We start from the raw sequence: 15,759 nt of genomic DNA on the forward strand, positions 1-15,759 counted from the left end.
GGGGAGTAAATTAACCAAAATTCAGGGTACAGAAATCACTTGTCTTTCCTCAGTTTCCATACAAAATAATACTTGAAAGGGGACAAGTGGGCTCGGCACCTGTGGCTCAAGTGGCTAAGGCTCCAGCCACATATACCACAATAATGATGCCTGCAACCAAAAAATACTGGGTATTGTGGTGGGCGCCTGTGGTCCCAGCTACTTGGGAGGCAGAGGCAAAAGAACCACTTGAGCCCAGTATTTGGGGATTGCTGTGAGCTGTGATGCCATGGTGCTCTACCCAGGGCAACAGCTTGAGGCTCTGTCTCAAAAAAAAATAAAAGAAAACAAAACAACAACAACCAAGAAAAGGTGACAAGTGAATAACTCTGTATTGGTTATTTCTATGCGATATTTTTGTACTATTCATATAAATCTAGTGGCTTTACTATTTATAGCTTCAGAGATGACCTTTTCTTTTTGAACACAGATGAGATGGCTTAAACTAAGTATCTTGTGCTGGCTATAATTCTTTTAAGGGTTAAAGCAGTAAAATAATCCCCTATAACATAGAGCAGAAGCTGTAACAAACTGATTAATACACAGAGCTGGTCAACATAAGGAACTGGAAGTACTGTTAATGCACATGTGGTGCATGTCCAGTCGATGAAAACTAGGTCAGTTTAAGGAGGTGGTAAAGTTCTTCTGCATACTGCAGTCCTCATAAATACTAAATCAAAGCTAGAACTTTTGGACTATGTGGCTCACATTCAACAAGAGAGAGATCAAATTAAAGTAAGACTATTACAACGTAGGGAACTAGAATATATGCCTGTAATAATCATTTAATAATGTCCATGTTAATATCTTGATCTCTTAGTCCACCAAAAAAAATTTATCACATTCTTTAGGAAAGAGTCAATAACAAGTTTAATGCTGCCCTCTATATCCATCAGAAAGAGATACTGAAAAAAAAGCTAGGTAGTTAAGATTCCATCAGGAATTTCTTTCTTGAAGGCAGGGACTTGAGATATTCTAAATATCTTTAAATCAGGATTTCACATTAACCACAGCAAAGGTCTCAAGATATTTATATGTGTGTGTATGTATGTATGTATGTAAAGAGAAACATTAACATGACTCAAAGAACATTACATTGCCCGAATATTTACATAAAATTTCTGTATGTCAGCCGTTACAAATGCCACTGTATCTATTAGCTAGGGACAGCATAAGAAGAAACAGCTAAGAGCTTGCACAATCTGCAGGAAGCAAACCACAAAGACTCACTGCTAAATACTGGGGTCCAAGAGTATTAAGACCAGCAAGGTTTCCCCACACAGATGCTGCGCTGATTTGCTGCATCTGTTGCTGGAGCTGTTGGGCCATTCTCTTCTGTTCTTTGTCCTTCTGTGTGTCAGCAAATTTTACCACCATAGGTGACGAACAACCCTATGAAAACACCAAAACCAAAGAGTTAAATTCCCCTTTCTGGGTGAGGGAAACATCCTCCTTTTTGGTGCCATGCAGGCAGCATTCGAATTTTATTCATTGCCAAATGATTTTCCTTCTGACAGTCATGAGTAGCAAGAGGCAATTTAAAACAGCAACTATTTTTAACATATTTTTTTTTTTTTTTTTGAGACAGAGCCTCAAGCTACCCCCCTGGGTAGAGTGCCATGGCATCACGCTCACAGCAACCTCCAACTCCTCGGCTCAAGCGAGTCTCCTGCCTCAGCCTCCCAAGTAGCTGGGACTACAGGCGCCCGCCACAACACCTGGCCATTTTTTGGTTGCAGCCATCTTTGTTGTTTGGCGGGCCCGGGCTGGGGATTCGAGCCCGCCACCTTAGGTGTATGTGGCTGGCGGTTTAGCCGCTTGAGCCACAGGCGCAAAGCCCCAACATATTATTTTTAAAGCAAGCATTGGCTTTAAACTTTCTGGACAATTAGATGATATACATATTGCTGGATTTTGATGGTCAACTCTCCTAGCATTCTGAGGCTAAGGAATTTCTCCCGTTTCATGTATCTACTCCCTACCTCCATAGTCTGTGCTTGGTGCATTGCCTTGATAGCTGTCTGTGCCATGGCTCTTGTTGTAAAAGTCACAAATGCACAACCTGGTAAAAGAAGAATCAATAACTCACCATTCATTTGCTTATCTATCTGACAGACATTTACTGAGCACCTACTATGTGCTGACTACCATCCTAGTGACATAGACAGGGTTCCCGAGCTGGTGGAGGAGACAGATACATTACAGTAGAGCAGTAAGCACTACAATGAAAAAACAGAAACCCACAGAGGGGAAAGTGTTCAAGGAGAAAGGAAGAATCATGCCCTTGAGTTCCTCTTCTTTTTTTTAAAAGAGAGGTTCACTCTGTCACCCAGACTAAAGTGCAATGGCGTAATGATTATAATTTATTGTAACCTCAAACTCTCAGGCTCAAGTGATTCTCCTATCTTAGTCTCCCAAAGTGCTAGGCATGTGACACAGTGCCTACCCCTCTAGCTCCTCTTGAAAAGAAAATAAGAGAATGAAGTGTTTCCTCCCTTTGGCATCAAGAACCTCTCCAAGCACACAAAGAGAAAATTTTAATGCATGACACTGAAGTGTGGAATGTAGACTCCTCAGAGCAAGTTAGAAGAATAGAAAAGGAATCAGCTGGTAGAAGGAGTCAAGACTCCTAAGACCTAAATGTATAGCAGGAAGGAATGGGCCCAATCTTTTCAACATGACAAGGCCACACTGGCTAGTGATCACTTATTTCCACCGGTGCCATTAAAAAACAACTTCATACGTATTAAAGCTAAAACTGTACCTACCTCGGCTCAGGCCATCAGGTCCCCGCAATATCCGGCACTCTTCAATCTGTCCAAATGAAGAGAACATGACTCGGATGTCATTTTCAGTGCACTTCTTGGAAATCATACCAATAAACAGCTTTCTGTCTTCCACTGCTAAGAGAGTAAAACACAAAAGGCTTGAACATCGTAACTAAAAGAGGCAGTGTAGCACAGGCTTCAGAGCCAGACCACCTGGGTGTAAATCCTGGCTCTGTGCCTTTATCCCATATTTCATGGATTCCAAGACACACGTTTTATTCATACATCTCCTGTTACAACCAATGGTACTTTAAAATTATAATTGGGGCTCAGCGCCTGTGGCTCAAGCGGCTAAGGCGCCAGCCACATACACCTAAGGTGGCAGGTTCGAATCCCCAGCCCGGGCCCGCCAAGCAACAATGATGGCTGCAACCAAAAAATGGCCAGGCGTTGTGGCGGGCGCCTGTAGTCCCAGCTACTTGGGAGGCGGAGGCAGGAGACTCGCTTGAGCCCAGGAGTTGGAGGTTGCTGTGAGCGTGATGCCATGGCACTCTACTCAGGGGGACAGCTTGAGGCTCTGTCTCAAAAAAAAAAAAAAAAAAAAAAAAAAAATATATATATATATATAATTGGAAGCATTTAGTTGAAATACAGTTTTTGCCCCCTACCCTCGAAAAAGAGTGCCATGGTGTCGTAGCTCAAACTCTTAGGTTCAAGGAATTGTCTTGCCTCAGCCTCCCTCGTAGTGGGACTACAGGCGCCTGCCACAATGCCTGGCTATTTTTTTTGTTTGTTTAGCAAGCCAGGGCTGGGTTTGAACCTACCAGCCCTGGAGCATGTGGACAGCACCCTAACCACTGAGGTATGGGGTGCCCCCAAATACAGTAGTTTTATGATCTTATGAACGTTACTGAAACCATTCTGTGCTTGTTTCCTCATGTGATTAATAGAGATAGCTAGGTTTGCGTCATAGGCTAGCCGTAGGTATTAAATGAAAAGTGCTTAGCATCTTGCCTGGTAGTTAGTATAATTTGCTCTTACTAGCACTACTACTAAAGAAAGAGGAAGAGGTTTATACACATACTTGATATAAGAAGAAAAGAATATACCAAATGCAAATACTGTATCCAGAGGGTGCCAAAAAAAATGTATACACATTAAGAAAGGAAAATATCATTAAACTATAATACTCAAGTCATGTTTGACTTCTGCAATTACAAGAGATACAATATGCAAGATAATAAATGTTATCAGTACATAATCCACTGGCCCCAGCCTCCAATTTTTTTTTTTTTTGAGACAAGAGTCTTAAGCTGTCGCCCTGGGTAGAGTGCTGTGGCATCATAGCTCGCAGCAACCTCCAACTCTGGGCTCAAGCGATCCTCTTGCCTCATTTTTTCTATTTTTAGTAGAGATGGGGAGGTGTGTGTCTTGCTCAGGCTGGTCTCAAACTCCTAAGTTCAAGCACCCACCTGGGCCTCCCACAGTGCTAGGATTATAGACGTGAGCCACTGCACCTGGCCAAATTATTACAATTTTAATACAGCTTTTTCCTTTCTTAAAATGTGAATATATTGGGAGGTGCCTGTGGTTCAAAGGAGTAGGGCGCTGGCCCCATATGCTGGAGGTGGCAGGTTCAAACCCAGCTCCGGCCAAAAACTGCCAAAAAAAAAAAAGTGAATACATTTTTTGGCACACTAGACGAAAGTATCATGGTAACTTCAAATTCCTGGGTCAAGTCATTCTTCTGCCTTGGACCCTGGCATAGCTGAGACTATAGGCACCCACCACAATGGCTAGCTAATTTTTCTATTTTTAGTAGAGATGGGGTCTCACTCTTGTTCAGGCTGGTCTCAAACTCCTCAAGAAATCTATCTGCCCACCTCAGTCTCTTAGGTGTGAGCCACTGTGCCCAGCCCCTTTTCTATTTTCTTGAGGACTAAGTTCTCCTTCCTGTTTTTTTTTCCCCCTCACTCCTACTTATGAAAAATCATGTACATATTGATCAAGTGTTTCTCAGTTCATTCCAAATGTCCTTGTAGGCTGAGTATGGTGGCTCATGCCTGTAATCCTAGCTAGCACTCTGGGAGGCCAAGGTGGGTGGATTGCTGAGCTCACGAGTTTGAGACCAGCCTGAGCAAAATGTGAGCCCTTGTCGCTACTAGAAATAGGAAAAAAAAAAAAAAAAAAAAAAAAGAGGCAAGAGGATCGTTTGATTCCAAGAGTTGGCGGTTACTGTGAGCTATGAAGCCATGGCACTCTACCCAGGGCAACAGCCTGAGAACTCTGTCTCAAAAAACAACAACAACAACAAAAAAACCCAAAATGTTCTTGTAATGTTTCCCTGTCAAGTCTATATTCCTCATTTATTCATCACACTTATTTAAAAAAAAAAAACTGAGACAATTTAGAGGACAGATTAGTTAGAGCACCATTCAATCCAGACATCATAAGAACAGCAAACAGGGCTCGGTGCCTGTGACTCAAGTGGCTAAGGTGCCAGCCACATACACCTAAGGTGGCGGGTTTGAAGTCAGCCTGGGCCCGCCAAACAATGATGGCTGCAACCAAAAAATAGCCGGGAGTTGCGGCGGGTGCCTGTGGTCCCAGCTACTTGGGAGGTGGAGGCAGGAGACTCGCTTGAGCCCAGGAGTTGGAGGTTGCTGTGAGCTGTGATGCCATGGCACTCCACCCAGAGGTCGACAGCTTGAGGCTCTGTCTCAAAAAAAAAAAAAAAAAAAAAAGAACAGCAAACAGGATCGGCGCCCATAGCACAGTGGTTACATTGCCAGCCACATACACCGAGGCTGGCAGGTTTGAACCCAGCCAGCTAAGTAACAATAACAACTAAAATAGAAAAATGGCCGGGCATTGTGGCAGGCACCTGTAGTCCCCACTACTTGGGAGGCTGAGACAGGATAATTGCTTAAGTCCAAGAGTTTGAGTGCCACAGCACTCTACCAAGGGTGACATAGTGAGACTCTATCTCAACAACAACAACAACAAAAACCCAGCAAACAAACTAGGAAGAAACCTGATAAGGAGATTTCATGTTTGCTTACCATTGTTCTTCTCACTGTCAGCAGGTTTCATTTGTATGGGATGATGCATCTATAAAGGAAAATATATGAGTATTATTGTTGTACACATTGATGGCATTCAAAATTTACATGGGGACTCTAAAAGAAATACCCAAGCCAGAGCTTTAAGAGCTCTTTCTAATTTCATGTATGACTTGATCTTTTCCCACAAAGTATAATAGATAGAACGGGGGTCAAGAAGTCAGAACAGCCAAGACTCTTGTCTGACACAAAAGTACTTTCAACCTATCTTTTTTGAAATGTTCCCTTCTTTTTACATCAATTCCTGCTTTTTCCCAAAATGATTTCCAGCATGTGCTTAATGTAAGTATGTCCCATGCATCAGATCGACCACAGTTCCATTTACTAGCAGAAGAGTTCTTACCCCTGGAAGGACCTTCATGTTGTGAAGAGCATTCTGCGCTTCTAATGCAGCTTTACGAGTGTAAAATGTAACAAAACAGCACCCTGCAATAAACAGACTTCACAAAATCAAACTTCGAAAACACAATTCCAAGAGCACTTCTTCCTCCACTGGCATAGTAGAACTTAAAAGGCTGAGTTTATTAAAACCAGCAAAAGAGAAGAGGGTGGAGGAGAGAAGGGAGAGAATGAATATGAATGCCCAGCAGGAAAAAAGGAGGAATGTGTGTTTCTATGTATTCCCTTTATTGTTTTAGAAGTCCTGTAGCTGCTCATATAAATCTCTGAAAAAGATGACTTCCCTTCAGGAGGTGATGTGCCATTCCACTCAATCCACCTCACTGGGAGCAGCAGGTAGTGCGCTAGGCAAGAAGACTCAGACACAAACAAGACAGGCCAGGTTGTAGGTGGTAGGGTGCTAGGAAGTCTTTCCTCATCAATTCTCTCAGAATAAACCACTCCCTACATTGTAACCAGATCTCCCACATGCTTAAAACATAATTACCATTTATTAAATTATACAATTATTTAAGAGTAAGAAACTCTTAACATTTTTTCCTAGACTCTTAGTTCTCATCATATATGATTAAGCTTCTAATAGCACATAGTGTTGACTCAAATCTATAGATTCTGGGCTTTACTATCTTTATAAGCAACAGGATGAGGGCGGTATTATCTTGTAAATCCTGGGCTGCAATGTTCTGATGCTCCCATATTCCCACGACATACAAAATAGACGCAGCAGTTAGGATTTTAAACAACTGAATGTTATTTTGGTAGTCATTTCTAGAAACTATGATTCTTTATAAATTTAGTTCATTATGCCACAAAAAGGAAATAATTTCTCCGCTTCTCAATCCCCTACTATTAAGCTGGTTTCACATCTATAACTGTATTATAAATTGTTTCTTCACATTGTACTGTAGAATAGCTTTCACAGAAAATTATTCTGAACTTGGTCAACTGGAAAATAAGAACATGTTGTGTGTATTTGGGGCAAAGATAACACCTATCTACCACCAGTCCTGTAAACCTTCCTCTGTGCTGCCTTTTTTTTCTCCTGTCCATTTTGTAGGCTACACTAAACAACTTGCCTAAATAAGTCCTTCCCAGCTGATAAAATCATCCTGCAAGGTCCCTGTAACATCAACAAGAAATCCAGAATATGTGACAGGCTTTCTTTCTCCTTTACTTTACCCTAGTCAGAGTATTAAAAAAAACCTTTTGTGGGTGGTTTACTTCATTTTATTTCTGTTATTGCATTCCCAAGACCAAATGAAGACCCTCATATGGGTCTGGTCTCTTTAATTCAGAGCTCTCACAAAGGACTGTCCAAGATCCAATTAACAAATTATCCTTAAGATGTCATCTTAACTTTTTATTTTTATGTCATTAAATGTGTCTGCATTAGAAGATACAGCTACTAAAAAGGATAGGGAGGAAAATTCTGATAATGACTGACAGAATGCACAGAGCTAAAATTACATATAAATATCCAAAGCCCCAACCTTTGCTCTGAGGAGGGTTTTGGCTCCTATCCCTTAGGACATTGATTTCATAGACAGCACCATACTGTTCGAAGAGTTCCCTCAAGTCCTTCTCAGACCAGGTCCTTGGAACCTGGCCCACAAACATCTTGATGGCATCAAGATCTGGTTGGTCTGGGTGGTCCAGGGTGCCGTTCATTTTCTTTGAGCTGCATAAGAAAAAATAAAACTTCTATTATATATTCATACTGCTTTCCAGAGGGAGTTTCCTTTTCTTTAAAGATCTCTATTACTTTCTGAAAAAGTTGGGGGAAAACCTGCACTTTCATTACTTCCATTTGATTTACCAAAGTTCCCTAGGTCCCCCTCACCATGGCCACCCCTTCCATTAGATACCAAAGTAATCATTCTGAAAGGGACACTTTGGGTTTTAAATGTTACTCACACCTTAACTACCATGAGAATTCTCAGAGGAACTTAAAGGGCAAAGCTCCCAAAACAAGATCAAGTTTTAATAATTTTTAAGCATAGTTAACACTTTTTAAAATATTCATAAGATAACAAAGGACGGGCGGCAACTGTGTGTCATTGGGTAGGGCGCTAGCCCCATATATGGAGGGTTCAAACCTGGCCCCGGCCAGCTAAAACAGAAATGACAACTGCAACCAAAAAAAGCTGGGTGTTGTGGTAGGTGCCTGTAGTCCCAGCTATTGAGGAGGCTGAGGCAAGAGAATTGCTTAAGCCCAAGAGTTTGAGGTTGCTGTGAGCTGTGACAACATAACACTCTACTGAGAGCGACAAAGTGAGACTGTCTAAAAAAAAAAAAAGACTTAATACTCTTCAGTGTACACACCTCTACGTACATGAAGTTTCCTTCCAGAAGTTATTGATTTCCAAACTAAGAACTGACTAGAATGCTGGCCTTTGAAAGTGGCTATCTTGAGCGGCGCCTGTGGCTCAGTGGGTAGGGCGCCATATACCGAGGGTGGCTGGTTCACACCAGGCCCCAGCCAAACTGCAACAAAAAACAGCCGGGTGTTGGGGCAGGTGCCTGTAGTCCCAGCTACTGGGGAGGCTGAGGCAAGAGAATCGCCTAAGCCCAAGAGCTGGAGGTTGCTATGAGCTGTGATGCCACTGCACTCTACTGAGGGCAATAAAGTGAGACTCTGTCAAAGAAAGAAAAGAAAAGAAAAGAAAAGAGAAAGAAAAAGAAAAAGAAAGGAAGAAAAGAAAAGAAGGGACGCTATCTCATGCATAATCCTAGTGTCCTTAGTTAGGTCTCCAAACCAAAACAAAGCTTTGCCTTTTAAATTTCCAAATAATTATGCTATAAATATATACAATGTTGCCATGATGGTAGGTTTTTTGGTTTGTTTCTAAATTATTCAATTTACTGCTCTTTCTCCAAGACTTTACCAGTTGACTCCCTTACCAAATGCAACAAATTTCTCCAGTCCTGCGACACCAATCTTGTAATGTTCTTATTTAAATGCCTTCTTTCCTACCCTGCCACTGTCAAGAATCTAGGGGAAAATAAATGTTTCCACCCAGAACATACCATCTCTTATGTTCTCCTTTTACTACTGTTTTAAGACCTAACTTTTAGCATTTATCTAAACCATTAATAACTTAAATTCCAATAACTAGAATAGCTGGTCAGCTTTCCTATTAATACTTGTTGCTTAATCCAGAAATCATATCATTATATTAATATTTTCTAGGTTCTAAAATCCTAAATAAAATGCTAATTTTTTTACACAAAAAACAGGCTGGACCCAGTGGCTGACAACTAATTATAGTACTTTGTATGAAAAGATCACCTGAGGCCATGAGTTTGAGACCAGCTTTAGCAAGAGAAAAATTAGTTGTTTGTAGTAGTGCACGCCTGTAGTTCCAGCCTACATGGAGGCTGTAGATAGGACTCACTGGAGTTTTGAAGTTCAGGTGAATTTTGATGATGTCACTGGACTCTAGCCTCGGCAATAGAAGTAGATGGTCTCAAGAAAAAAAAAAAGAAAGAAAATCTTTCCACCACTGCTATCTTATAAGGCATCTGAAAATCCTTAAGAATGTTGCATGGTGGGTGGCGCCTATGGCTCAGTGGGCAGGGCGCTGGCCCCATATACGGAGGGTGGTGGGTTTGAACTTGGCCCCAGCCAAACTACAACAAAAAAATAGCTGGGAGTTGTGGCGGGTGCGTGTAGTCTCAGCTACTTAGGAGGCCGAGGCAAGAGAATTGCCTAAGCCCAGGAGTTGGAGGTTGCTGTGAGTTGTGATGTCACAGCACTCTACTGAGGGTGATAAAGTGAGACAAAAAAAAAAAAAAAGAATCTTGCATCTATAGCTCAGTGCCTATAGCTCAAGGGGCTAAGGCGTCAGCCACATACACCAGAGCTGGCAGGTTCGAATCCAGCCCAGGCCTGCCAAACAACAACTACAACCAAAAAATAGCCGGGCGTCTATAGTCCCAGCTTACTTGGGAGGCTGAGGCAAAAAAATTGCTTAAACCGAGAGTTGGAGGTTGCTGTGAGCTGTGATGCCATGGTACTCTACCCAGGGCGACAGCTTGAGGCTCTGTCTAGGGAAAAAAAAAGAACGTTGCATCTATGAAAGTAGTTCATCTTCTATCTTGTAATTCCTATAATGGAAAAGGGGCTATTCTCAATCCCCCCATCTGATTAATCTAACTACTGAAGACAAATGAATTACAGACAATTCTTTACTTTTTTTTTGAGATAGAGCCTCAAGTTGTCCCCCTGGATAGAGTGTCATGGTGTCACAGTTCACAGGAACCTCCAACTCCTGGGCTTAAGCAATTCTCTTGCCTCAGCCTTCCAAGTAACTGGGACTATAGGTGCCCGCCATAACCCCCGAGTTATTTTTTGGTTCTAGTTGTCATTGTTATTTGGCAGGCCTGAGCTGGATTGGAACCCGGCCAGCTCTGGTATATGTGGCTGGAGTCTTCACCAATTGAGCCACAGGTGCTGAGCCAATGCTTTACTTTTTTTGTTTGAGACAGAGTCTCACTTTGTTGCCCTCAGTAAAGTGCCCTGGCATTACAGATCACAGCAACCTCAGACTCTCTGGCTCAAGCGATTCTCTTGCCTCAGCCTCCCGAGTAGCTGGGACTACAGGTGCCCGCCACAATGCCTAGCCCAATTCTTCTATCTGTGAAGGTTCCCCACATTCTTCCATGTTAGTCAACTACACCTCCTAGAAATCTAACAGTATTAAATTTCCACATTCATTATAGAATTTAACACCTTTTAGCATAATCTGGCTGAATCCATTCTCCTAATTAGGCTGGCAGCTCCTTGAAGGCAGAAACTATTTCCTATTCATTTATGCAACCACACCTAGTATAGTACAAGATTCAAAGTAAGCACTCAAATGTGGGATAGGAAAAATTTCTTTTCTTTTTTTTTTTTGAGATAAAGCCTCAAGCTGTCCCTCTGGGTAGAGTGCCGTAGTATCACAGCTCACAGCAACCTCCAACTCCTCAGCTCAAGCGAGTCTCCTGCCTCCACCTCTCAAGTAAGTAGCTGGGACTACAGGCCCCTGCCATAAAGCCTGGCTATTTTTTGGTTGCAGCCATCATTGTTCTTTAGCGGGCCCTGGCTAGATTTGAACCCACCACCTCAGGTGTATGTGGCTGGCACCTTAGCCACTTGAGCCACAGGTGCTGAGCCAGGAAAAATTTCTTGTTAATAGTACCAATAAGCAATTAACTCAGATAAAATGTGCACAAAAAGGGGTCTCAAATTTAAGAGCAGCTATTATCTCATATGATTATTTGATTTCAATGGGATCAATCTGCTCTCTTTTATTTAAGGTTTTAAAATACATAATTTTATTAGTTTTCCTTTAAGCTGTTAATTTAAAACCATATGTATGCTTGGTGCCTGTAGCTCAGCAGCTAGGGTGCCAGCCATGTACACTGCAGCTGGCAGGTTCAAACCCATCCTAGGCCTGCCAAACAACATAACAACTACAACCAAAAAATAGCCAAGTGTTGTGGTGGGCACCTGTAGTCCCAGTTAACTCGGGAGGCTGAGGCAAGAGAATCACTTAAGCCTAAGAGTTTGAGGTTGCTGTGAGCTGTGATGCCACTGCACTCTACCGAGGGGTGACATACTGAGAGTCTGTCTCAAAAAAATAAATAATAAAACCATGTGTAGAAGGTTGTTGCAAGAATATAATGCAACTGCTTTTAGAAGTCTAATCTTTATGTTTCAACAGAAACTAGCTACCATAATGAAAAAAGTTGTATGACTAGTGAAAGAATAAGTGTTACTCCCTACAACCTACCCCAACATTTTTTTTTTTACAGACAGAGTCTCACTTTATCGCCCTCGGTAGAGTGCAGTGGCATCACAGCTCATAGCAACCTCCAACTCCTGGGCTTAGCAATTCCCTTGCCTCAGCCTTCTGAGCAGCTGGGACTACACGCGCCTGCCACAATGCCTGGCTTTTCCCCAGCAACTTAATTACCAGTTTTAATAGCATTTTATTAAAACGTTCTTCATTTCTCATTATATTTCTATTCTGGGGAGGGTTAACATAGAACCCCAATGGTGCCCAGAATGTATTCTGATGACAGGGAAGCTGACAGCTATTTCTGAAAAGAGGCAAGGGTGTATTATTTGTATTACATTGGAAGGAACTGCCCAGCTTCCCCTTCCTTACATCGTGCGCCATTTGTAACCTTTCTACATACTGTTCAGTACAAAAACAAAAACATGGAAATGTGGAGGTGTTTATTCAAAAATTCAGTGGACACTCAGGATTCCAGGTAAATTCCCTTTCTTTTTTTTTTTTTTTTTTTTTTTTTGGAGACAGAGCCTCAAGCTGTCCCCCTGGGTAGAGTGCCATGGCATTACAGCTCACAGCAACCTCCAACTCCTGGGCTCAAGCGAGTCTCCTGCCTCTGCCTCCCAAGTAGCTGGGACCACAGGCGCCCGCCACAACGCCAGGCTATTTTTTGGTTGCAGCCGTCATTGTTGTTTGGCGGGTCCGGGCTGGGGATTCGAACCTGCCACCTTAGGTGTACGTGGCTGGCGCCTTAGCCGGTTGAGCTATAGGTGCCGAGCCGTAAATTCCCTTTCTTGCCGCTGACTTTCCAAATCCTCTCTATTTCTTCATGTCTACTCTATGAGCCACCCTTTCCCCTCTTTGTACATCAATTCAATAGCCAGGAGGATACCATAGAACAGTGTATCCAAAATATTGCTCAAAGAGCAGGGCAATCCTCAAACTTAACTCTTTAGAATGAGGGCACCTATATAGTTCCTGCAACTCAGGAGGCTGAGGCAAGAGAAAAGCTTAAGCCCAAGAGTTTGAGGTTGCTGTGAGCTGTGACGCCATGGGACTCTACTGAGGGCAACAAAGTGAGACTGTCTCAAAAAAAAAAAGGCACCTGGGATAAGACTCTCAGTGTGACATACCAAGGATTCTGCACAATCTATTTCCTTTGTATATTACTAAATAAATTTGCAAATCTGTGCCTTACTTCCCCACTCTATAGAGAGCTCCTCAGGGTCAGTGATCATTAATTTTGTGTATTTATTATGTACATTTAAATACCAGTGAGTTCAGCAGCCCCCCAGAGAAGTGTATATAGTGTCCCTGTCATAGTATATAGTGTCCCTAAGAGGGAAGTCAACTAGAAATTCTCAACTTCTGACTCAGAACCTTCTGTGGCAGTCTGGGTATAGGATGGAAAAGAGGAAAAGTAGGGGCCTGTGACAGTGGGGGAAGGAGAGAGATGAGAAGGTGACAGGTGTTTTAAGGAAAACAACTCTTATGGTTTCTACTTCTAGCCACAGAAGCAATAAAGAAAGCAACAACCTGAAGATGTGCATAACTGATAATGAACAAGCATGAAAAATCAGAGGCTATCTTGTCAACCTATTCTCGATGAACTATACCTCAAGTTGGGCATAGTGGCTTGAACTTGTAATCCCAGCTACTAGGGAGGCCTGAACAGGGAGGATCACTTGAGGCCACTCCCAGGAGAGTTCAAGACCAGCCTAAGCAATACTGTAAGATCCTCTCCCACCCCCTCGCTAAAGGCAAAATAAAACTCAACTGAGACTTTTTTTTTTTTTTTTACTATGTTGCCCTTGGTAGAGTGCCATTGTGTCACAGCTCACAGCAACCTCCAGCTCTTGGGCTTAAGTGACTCTCTTGCCTCAGCCTCCCAAGTTGATGGGACCACAGATGCTTGCCATAATGCCCAGCTATTTTTTGAGGTGTGTTGTTCAAGTTGTCATTGTTTGGCAGGCCGGGGCCGTGTTTGAACAGGGTCCCTGCCAGCCCCGTGTATGTGGCTGGAGCCCTAGCCACTGAGCTACCAGTGCTGAGCCGCAAGGGAACAACTTTATTCAACAACAGCTTTGTTTTCAAGGCATACATTGTTCAAAATTCTCGAACTCTTCCTTCTCTTTTTCCCATCTTTTCTCCTTTTAAAACTATCTCATGCCAGGGCTTATCTCATGGGCAGCGTAAATATTCTGTCCTACTTTCCCCCCACCCTCTGGCCTCAGCTGATTAGACCAGGGGTAGGTTTCAATCCAGTGGCAAGATAACCCACTGGCTGGCCAGAAACTGAAGACCCTTTGCCTGTGCTTTACAACAGAAAGATAAGGGCACACCTGTCATCCCAACATTCTGTGAGATCCATGCCAGAGATCACTTCAGCCCAGGAGTTTGGGATCAGCCTGAGCAACATAGTGAGATTCTGTCTCTATAAAATAAACTAACAAAATTTAGCTGGGTGTGGTGGTACCTATAGTTCCAGCTACTGAGGAGGCCCAAGTGGGAGGACTGTTGGAGCGCAGCAGATTAAGGCCTTATGGTGTGAGTTATGATCATGCCAAACAACTCCAACCTGGGCAACTGAGTAAGACTCTGTCTCAGAAAAATCTCCCTCAAAACCCCAGAAAGAAAGGCTTGGCCAACTAAATTCCTTTACAACTGCACTGAGTGCTAGTGGCTACTTTCATCATCAGAGAAAGTGCTACTGGCTGGCACTGCTCTACAGAATATCAAACTGGTTAACAGAAACAGTAGTGAAGTCAGAAGTGGAAAAGTCGCAAATAGAGATGGTTTAAGTGGACAAGCTCAAAGGACTGTGACAAGAGATAAGGAGTCATAGGTGGACGTTGAAAACATTATGCTAAGTGACAGAAGCCAGTCACAAAAGGCCACATATTGTATATGATTCCATTTATATGAAATGTCCAGAACAGAAAGTACATTACTGGTTGCCTAGGAATGGAGGTGGAAAGGGTAGGGAGAGTGGTTGCTAATGGGTACAATGTTTCTCTTTAGGGTGATGAAAATGTTTCAGAATTAAATAGTGGCTAATTACACTATTAGTGGGACAGTTACACAACTTTACAAATATACTAAAAATAGTGAATTACACACTTTAAAGGGGTAAATGCTATCGTGTGTGAATTGTACCTCATTAAGGCTGGGGATCAGAAGATAGGTTGGAAGATTAGTGGCACAGCCAGGCCATGCTGCAAAATAACAGAATTGATGAAGAGGCACAAACATGGAGCAGAATGTGTATTCTAGGGTCAGAAAGATATAGTTGCCAGGTCTCCCAGCTCTTGATTATATTGTAGTCCGGTCCATGTGCATCCTTATGAGAAAGCCCTTCCATATCTTCTAGCTTGAGTGGGATTCTCTTCCCTGCTGCCAAAAAGCCTGGCAAACGCTGACATTTACACCTATTTAAAAATCATTTCTACTGGGCACAGTGGCCACTGGAAGGCCAAGGTGGGTGGATTACCTGGGCTCATAAATTCAAGACCAGCCTGAGATAGAGCAAGACCCTGTCTCTAGGCTCGGAGCCTATAGCTCAACCGGCTAAGGTGCCAGCCACGTACACCTAAGGTGGCGGGTTCGAATCCCCAGCCCGGACCCGCCAAACAACAATGATGGCTGTAACCA

The 15,759-nt window shown here is 42.7% G+C and overlaps 1 protein-coding gene across 13 annotated transcripts in view; it reads right to left on the reverse strand.

The window, feature by feature from the left end:
- The window catches only part of CELF1 (CUGBP Elav-like family member 1), a 99,632-nt gene that overhangs the window by 14,740 nt on the left and 69,133 nt on the right, over positions 1-15,759 (reverse strand). For all 13 annotated transcript variants that reach the window (XM_023509675.1, XM_023509670.1, XM_023509660.1 and 10 more), the window contains 6 exons: positions 7,819-8,006; positions 6,273-6,355; positions 5,870-5,918; positions 2,808-2,942; positions 2,022-2,101; positions 1,270-1,431 (listed from right to left, as the gene is read on the reverse strand). In XM_023509675.1, coding sequence (XP_023365443.1) covers positions 1,270-1,431; positions 2,022-2,101; positions 2,808-2,942; positions 5,870-5,918; positions 6,273-6,355; positions 7,819-7,996 — 687 coding nt within the window. In that variant the 5' untranslated portion in view covers positions 7,997-8,006. The remainder of the gene's footprint in view (positions 1-1,269; positions 1,432-2,021; positions 2,102-2,807; positions 2,943-5,869; positions 5,919-6,272; positions 6,356-7,818; positions 8,007-15,759) is intronic.

The sequence above is a fragment of the Otolemur garnettii genome, unplaced genomic scaffold, assembly GCF_000181295.1.
Source record: "Otolemur garnettii isolate 467f Iridium unplaced genomic scaffold, OtoGar3 scaffold00001, whole genome shotgun sequence".
Taxonomy (NCBI): Eukaryota; Metazoa; Chordata; class Mammalia; order Primates; family Galagidae; genus Otolemur; species Otolemur garnettii.